General features: G+C 51.6%; 1 protein-coding gene across 1 annotated transcript in view; it reads right to left on the bottom strand.

Moving 5' to 3' along the window:
• Positions 1-252: 252 nt before the first annotated feature.
• Positions 253-7,752, bottom strand: part of OPA3 (outer mitochondrial membrane lipid metabolism regulator OPA3) — a 74,675-nt gene continuing 67,175 nt past the window's right edge. Inside the window, exon 2 of the mRNA XM_045440878.1 lies at positions 253-1,882. Within this exon, the coding sequence (XP_045296834.1) occupies positions 1,488-1,882 (395 nt within the window). The 3' untranslated portion in view covers positions 253-1,487. The remainder of the gene's footprint in view (positions 1,883-7,752) is intronic.

Below are 7,752 nucleotides of genomic sequence, written 5' to 3'. Positions count from 1 at the left end.
CATTCCTTTCCCCCCTGCACCAAACAGTTCAGTACCGTAGAGAAAGCTAAGCATGGTCCTTCACTGACTGTGTGGCATCGGGCAAGTCCCTTTGCTACCCCTGGGCCTCAGTTTCCCCATCTGGGAAAGGGCTTACGGGATGACTCTGCCCTTCCTGTGGGACTCCTCCCAGCTTCTCTCCTAATTTCAGTGAGCCTTGTACCCATTTTGTAGATGTACGTCATGGTTCTCTGACACATTCTTAAAGATGACTTCTTTACCCCAGAGCTCCTTTAATTATAAAATATTTACAGTCTTGAAGAAAAATAGAATTCAGAAGTCACAGAGCTCACACACACCCCCTTCAGTGGTTCAATGGGTTGGCAGGGGGTAGGTGGGGTAGAAAACCCTGCCTGGTTGGAATATTCCATTCGGATGGGGGTGGGGGACTTCAGAGCTGAGGGGCATGTGGTCCCACTGCGTGAAGGAGGGTGAGGGTGGGCTGGGCGATCAGTCCAAAGGCAAGAAGGAAGAAGGAATCCCTGAGTACTTGAGAGCAGGCTTGGATGGGATGTGACAAGTGACCCATGTAGCAGGGGACTGGGTGGGTCCCTATGAAGGGCTAGCAGGGAAGGACAGTGGAAAAGGACAACAGGAGGTCCAGAACTTCAGGTACACAGAGCCTTAGACCGACACAGAATGGCCCATCCCCAGGCAGGACCAATTTTTCTGTCCCAGAGGACCAAGTCCTGTTGGAACAGACCACAGGCGGTGGGGAGACCCTGTACCATGGGTTATGCCACAGACTAAAGTGGGGGGTATCTGTTGGAATGATCCACTTGAGGGGGTGACCTGCTGAGGTACGAGTGGTTGGTGGACTGAAGGCAGGAGCCACAGGGTGACTCACTGGGCAGAAGGCCCTCCAAGACCCATCCTTCTCTGTCCCCTCCAAAGTGAGGTAGATGGAAAGTGACCAGGTCTGTAGACCCACTGGGAGCTTGCATTTTCTTTACAATGGTCTGCACCAATGAAGAAGGGGGAAAGGGCGTTGTGGTGTAATGGATGGGGGGGGGGGGCCCTACTCAGATAAGTGGAAGTGTGACAGAATGAGCTGGCTGGGTCCATGTGTCCCGCTGGCCCACCTAGTGGCGGGTGGGTGGGATCCAATGGGACACGATCTCTTTCCATTACAGAGCGTTAAACCCGTGGACTGGGCCTGGGGGTGGGGGGTGGGGGGGGAGAGATGGCGGGGGGGGGGTAGGATAGGACAAAGGGACTCCTGTTGGAGCAGAGTCCCTGTGGAAGGTACCTCCGGCCAGGTTAGTAGGGAGGCGGCCGACCAAAAGCCTGGCTGGATCAGCCCCAGTCCAGCCTCCCTTCCGCCCCGAAAGGGACCAGGTGGTATCAGCTGGGCAGGTTCCTCAACGGACCGTGTGGACAGAAGGCCAGGTCAGAGTCGTTCACAGCCCCGACAACAGCCACATCGAAGACCGGGGCCCTACAGTCCCCTATTCCTCGGGCGTCGCTGGGGGGGCGGACGGCGGGTCCCGGGCGCAGAGCTGGGCGCGCACCTCTCGCATCTGCGCCTGCAGCTCCTCCAGCGCGCTCTGCGCAGGCGCCGCGCGCACCTGCTCCTGCAGGGCCTCCAGCGCCAGCGCCAGGTGGCCCACCTCGTCCCGCATCGCCTCCCAGGCGGTCTGCCGCTCGCTCCTCTTGCGACGCTGTTGCGCCTGGTGGCGCCAGTACTCCAGCACCAGGCAGCCGCCGGCCACGAGGAAGACGGTGGCCTCACCCAGCAGCTCGGCGCCCAGCTCGGCGGCCGCGTCCTCATTGAGCGGCTTGACGGCTTCCGCCCTGAAGCCCATGAGGCGCATCTTGGCCCGCATCTCCGCCCAGTGGTACACTGCGGGGGGAAGAGGGGTGAAGGATCTTTGGCCGCGGAGCCGCTGCAGGCCCCGCCCCTCGACGCCTCGGCGTCCCAGCCGGAGCAATGGGGACGCGGCCGCCGGCGCCAGGGAGTGGGCGCCTTAGAGACCGGCGCCGGGCCGAGTCAGTTTGCGGGCCTGGGGCGGCCCGGAGGGCATCTTCCGAAAACTTCCAGTAGATTCTGGCAAGCAGCCGGGGCTGAGAAAGGCCGCCCCGGAAGGGCCGTCCAGAGCGGGGGGGGGGAGGGCCGCACCTTTAGGGGGAGGGAGTGGACAGAGCCCGGGCAGAGGCTGGCTCAAGCTGGCTCAAGCTGGCTCCTTGAGCGCGTTCCCAGTGCCCCCGAGGGCCAGCCAGGCTCCCTCCCGCCTCCCCCTAAGGTGGCGCGGCCACTTCTGAGCTCCCGAGGTGTGTTCGCTGTGGGGTTTGGGACTTCAAAAGGAGCTCGGGGCCTGAGCCACAGGCTGTGCCCACAACGTCTTCACCTGATCACTTATTCATGTGAGTGAGGAGTTATCAGCATTGTCACCGTTTGGAAACGCAACGCAAGCATAGACTTGGTGCGGAAACGCGGGTCAGCCTAGGAGTGATTATTAGCCATCCACAGACCGAGGAACTGATGGGGGAAAATACGCGTCCTCGGGCTCATTAAGAAATGAGTTTCTGAAAACGTCCTATACGTCACGTCGGGCAACCATCCTCCGGAGCAGCCACGCTGACCTGGTTGCCTTTCCTTCCTTTTAGTTAGAAGAATAACTTAAGGACGTGGCAGGCGTGGTGCTGGGGGGGGGGGGGGGAGGGATTTCAGCAACATGGAAGGGGGTGCACTGAAAAACAGAGAAGTCCACCTTCCCTACCTCCGGCTTCAGGTCTGCTCTTAAACCACTTTTGGTCTTTTCTGCATTTATTTCTTCTAGTTTAACCCCATGATGCCAAATAACAAGCTTATACCTCCATTTCTTGATGTGCTAAGTTGACTTTTCAAAAACGATTGTGTTTTCAGGGGCACCTGGGTGGCTCAGTCGGCTAAGCCTTCCACTTCGGCTCAGGGCAGGGTCTCATGGTTCACGGGCTCCAGCCTCCGGTTGGGTTCTCTGCTGTGGGCACAGAGCCCTCCTCAGATCCTCTGTCCCCCTCTCTCTTTCTGCCCCTCCCCTGCTCCAGTGCACACGTGCTCTCTCAAATATAAAATAAAATAAAATAAAATAAAATAAAATAAAATAGGGGCACCTGGGTGGCTCAGTTGGTTAATAGTCCGACTTCAGCTCAGGTCACCATCTTGCAGTTCATGGGTTCAAGACCCACGATGGGCTCTGTGCTGACAGCCGGGAGACTGGAGTCTGCTTCAGATTCTGTGTTTCCCTCTCTCTCTCTCTGCCCCTCCCCAACTCTCCTGCTGCCCCTCTCTCTCTCTCTCTCTCTCAAAACTTGAATAAACATTAAAAATTTTTTGAAAATAAATAAAATAAATGTTTCCTTTTTTCTGCTGCCACCCATCCATTATGTGACTTTATAACATATTCTGCATCCCGTACTTGCCCCTGTCAATTTTTACAAGCGATTTTATTTACTTGTTTGTTTTACGGGGGAGAAAGAGTGCCCGTGTGTGGACGCAAGTGGGGGAGGGGCAGAGAGAGGGGGAGAGAGAGAATCCCAAGCAGGCTGCCCACCACCAGCACCGAGCCTGACCCAGGGCTCGAACTCATGAACCGTGAGATCGTGACCTGGGCCAAAATCAAGAGTCAGCGGCTTAACTGACTGAACCACCCAGCCGCCCTTACAAGTGATTTTAATTTAATTTTTGACTGCTTACTGGCAGTCTTGGTAATTGTAAATAATATATACCTATTTCTGAACTTCCAGGCGAATACACCTGTAAGTACATTAACAGCCCTACCCCGTCCTGTACACCTGTACTGGTTGTTTTGCCCCCCTTCCCGGAACTTGCAGCTGGTGTCAGAAGGAAGGGTCTGGATGAGCCCCCAACTTTGTACATCTTAGGCCTTCCCTGCTCTCCTTGCCCCTGTTACATCTTCTGAAACACAGCCCAAGTCTGAGACGCCACCTGCAGTGACCCTCATCGCCTCTAGATGTCACTGTCCTGGTTCCCATCCCTCCTATTCCTTCCACGTTCTGAGAGCTTTCTTTAACTTCTCTACCAGTTTCAGAGGTTCTTGGCAAACATATTTGTATCTATGAAGCCTTTATATAGCCTTCCTTTATTTAAAAAAAAATGTTTTATAGAAGATCCAGACATGCAGACAAGTTTTAGAGTCTCCACTCAGCTTTATCACCTCTGTAACCTGGTAAGTGAACCAAGTGAGAATTCTGAGAATGTGGGCCCAGCGATGCCCAAATCCAGGCAGGAAGTGTCTCTCCTGGGGCCCTTCCTCATAGTCTTTTCCCTCCCTGCAGCCCCTGCCCTGATCCAGGCCTCTCCTCTCCCACCCTTACCTCCTCCAAGGCCCCACAAGGTAGCCTTTTTTTTTTTCTTTTTTAGGTTTATTTATTTATGTTGATCTTACTCTTATAGTTTGTAAATTCTTTAAACTGTATGTATCTACTTATCTGAAAATAAGAACCATTTTTTCCTTCCCACTTCTTTTGCCATTTATTCCATGACTCCTTTGAGACATCAAGGAAGAAAGTATGATATTTTCTGTAGAATTCTATCAAATTAAGGAAGTCCCCTCTATTCTTAGTTTTCAGAGAGTTTTTTTTTTTAATCATGAGTGGGTGTTTACTTTCTTTTTTGTTAAGCTTCTTTTTAAGTTTATTTAGTGTGTGTGTGTGTGTGTGTGTGTGTGTGTGTGTGACACAGAGAGAGAGAGAGAGAGAGAGCAGGGGAGAGGCAGAAAGAGAGGGAGGCATAGAATCCGAAGCAGGCTCCAGGCTCTGAGCTGTCAGCACAGAGCCCGCCCTGGGGATCGAACTCACAGACCGCGAGATCATGACCTGAGCCGAAGTTGGCACTTAACTGAGCCACCCAGGCGCTCCTCATTCATAAATCTAAAGAAACAGTCCCTTAAAGGTAAGGGCTCCAAATGGAAACTCAGCCTAAAATGGAAGGGAAGGGAATTTTCTGTCAAAATCTGTAAGTTAAACCGTGGTTGTCAAGCACGTAGTTAACAACGAAACCAGCAAAAACAGTGAAATCACTCATGTTTGCTTTCCTGGCAGTGTCCTCCATCCACAGGCAGGCTTTTGCCAACACACCAACAATTCTGAAAGACTTCACTACTAATAAATGTCATAATTTCAAAAATAAAAAATAAAAAGAATGAGTGAGCTTTATACATTTCGACACAGGAAAGTTGCCAAAACATAACGTGCGGTGAAGAAATACATACAAGTCCTGAAAGACACATAAAGTGTGATTAAAAACAAGAACATGCGTTGACTTCGGACGCAGGCAGATCTAGGAAAAGTATAAAGTCTCACATGGAATTATACTCAGCATCGTCAGGACAGATGGTGGAGGAGGGAGGGAGAACTGATGAGGCTTTGGTTTTATTTTCTACAAAATGGGGAAGAGCACCTGGCTGGCTCGGTCGATAGAGCATGCAACTCTTTTTTTTTTTTTTAGGTTTTATTTATTTATTTTGAAGAGAGAGAGAGTGCGTGAGCTGGGGAGGGGCGCAGGGAGAGGGAGAGACAGAATCCTAAGCAGGCTCTGCATAGTGCCCAGCTCGAACTCATGAATGCAAGATCATGACCTGAGCCGAAATCACAAGTTGGCTGCTCAACCGACTGAGCCACCCAGGCGCCCTTGAGCGTGGGACTCTTGACCATGGGGTTGTGAGTTCGAGTTCCACATTGGGTATAGAGATTACTGAAAAATAAAATCTTAAAAAATTTTTTTTTTAAAAAAACAAACCCAGGGGCGCCTGGGTGGCGCAGTCGGTTAAGCGTCCGACTTCAGCCAGGTCATGATCTCGCGGTCCGTGAGTTCGAGCCCCGCGTCAGGCTCTGGGCTGATGGCTCAGAGCCTGGAGCCTGTTTCCGATTCTGTGTCTCCCTCTCTCTCTGCCCCTCCCCGTTCATGCTCTGTCTCTCTCTGTCCCAAAAAATAAATAAACGTTGAAAAAAAAAAAAACAACAAACAAACCCAACATTAGGAAGATAAATAATCCAATTAAAAGGAGCGAGAGGTGGGGCGCCTGGGTGGCTCAGTCCATTGAGCATCCGACTTCGGCTCAGGTCATGAGCTCACAGCCCGTGAGTTCGAGCCCCACGTCAGGCTCTGTGCTGACAGCTCGGAGCCTGGAGTCTGCTTCTGATTCTGTGTCTCCCTCTCTCTGTCCCTCCCCTGCTCGCACTCTGTCTCTCTCTCCCTCAAAAATAAATAAACATTAAAAAAATTTTTTTTTTAAAAAGGAGCAAAGGCTTTGAAAAGAGACATCTCACCAAAGACATACAAATGGCCAATAAGCACATGAAAAGATGCTCAACTTATTAGTCATTAGAGGAACACAGATCAAAACCACAATGAGATACCATTTCACACCTACTACAATAACTATAATAGATACAACAACAACAACGACAGAGCCAATAGCTTTCAAGGTTTCAGAGCAAAAGGAACTCTCACGTACCTCCTCCAGTGGGAATGTCGAATCGTGCGGCCACTTTGGAAAGCAGTGTGGCAGTTTCTTAAAAACTTAAACATCAATTTACCATAAAACCCAACGAACCCGCTCCCAGGTATCTACGCAAGAGAAGTAGCATACGTCCACGTGCGTGTGCCCAAATGTTCGCGGTGGCGTCTATTCACAAGAGCCAAAGAGAGGAAACAACCCAAGTGGCCATTGATTGGCGAATGGATGAACAAAATCTGGCGTATTTATACAGTGGGATATTATTAATACATAAAAAGGAGGGTGGAACAGTGGTCCATGCTCCAGCATGGATGAATCTTGAGAACATTAGGCTGAGTGAAAGATGCCAGACACAAAAGGCCACATAGTGTATGATTCCTTTTATGCAAAAATTTCAGATCAGAGAAATCTAGTAGATTAGTGGTGGGGGGGTGGGGGGGTGGGGGGTAGGGGTGTGGAGGGTGGGGGATAGAGGTATGGAGGGTGGGGGGTGTAGGGGGTCGAGGGGGTAGGGAGTGACTGCTAATGGATACGCGGGATCTCTTTAGAATGACAGAAATATTCTAAAATTGAATTTTGGTAATGGTTGCACAGCTATGTAAATTTCCGAAAAATAATAAAAGAGTCCACTGGAAACAGGAACTTTATGGCGTGTAGATCCTACCTCAATAAAGCTGTTTAAACCAACAAAACAAAACACCAGAGTCTCAGAGCATCTCCCGTTGAGACTGGCAGATCCCGTTGTGAGCCGGGGTCACGCACTGATGACGGAGGCTCCCTGCTGAGCCCGAGCAGGACCCTGGCCAAGCAGCCGTGGCCTCAGGAATGAATGCTGGTATTTGTGGGGTGTTCGGTTTGCCAAAATCTAAGATGCGCCCCTGCCGTCAGCCAGGAACGGCAAACTGGAGAATCCCATGACTTCCCCAAATGGGGATTACTGTTCTGCCACAGGCACAGGGCCCGAGGCCAGCAGCCGGGGCCGCCATCGTGGCCACACGATGTCCCCAGGGACCCAGGCTCCCTCTCCAGCCTTACCTTCCTCGTTATGGGGCTTTTAGTCACATGCCCAAAAGATGCCCGAGGTCGCTCTGGGCACCCATATCCTCCTTCTAGGCAGTAGGCAGGGCAGGGGTGGTCACAAAGCATGTGCATCTGAGCTGTCCCTTTTTAGGAGGGAGCCACTGGATTTCCTGAAAATCCCAGAGAGTAGATTTCCCCTTCACTGCAGGGGAGCCCAATATTCCTGGCTGGC

This window comes from Leopardus geoffroyi, chromosome E2 (genome assembly GCF_018350155.1).
Source record: "Leopardus geoffroyi isolate Oge1 chromosome E2, O.geoffroyi_Oge1_pat1.0, whole genome shotgun sequence".
NCBI classification, from domain to species: Eukaryota; Metazoa; Chordata; class Mammalia; order Carnivora; family Felidae; genus Leopardus; species Leopardus geoffroyi.
This window is presented reverse-complemented; position numbering and strand designations above follow the sequence as displayed.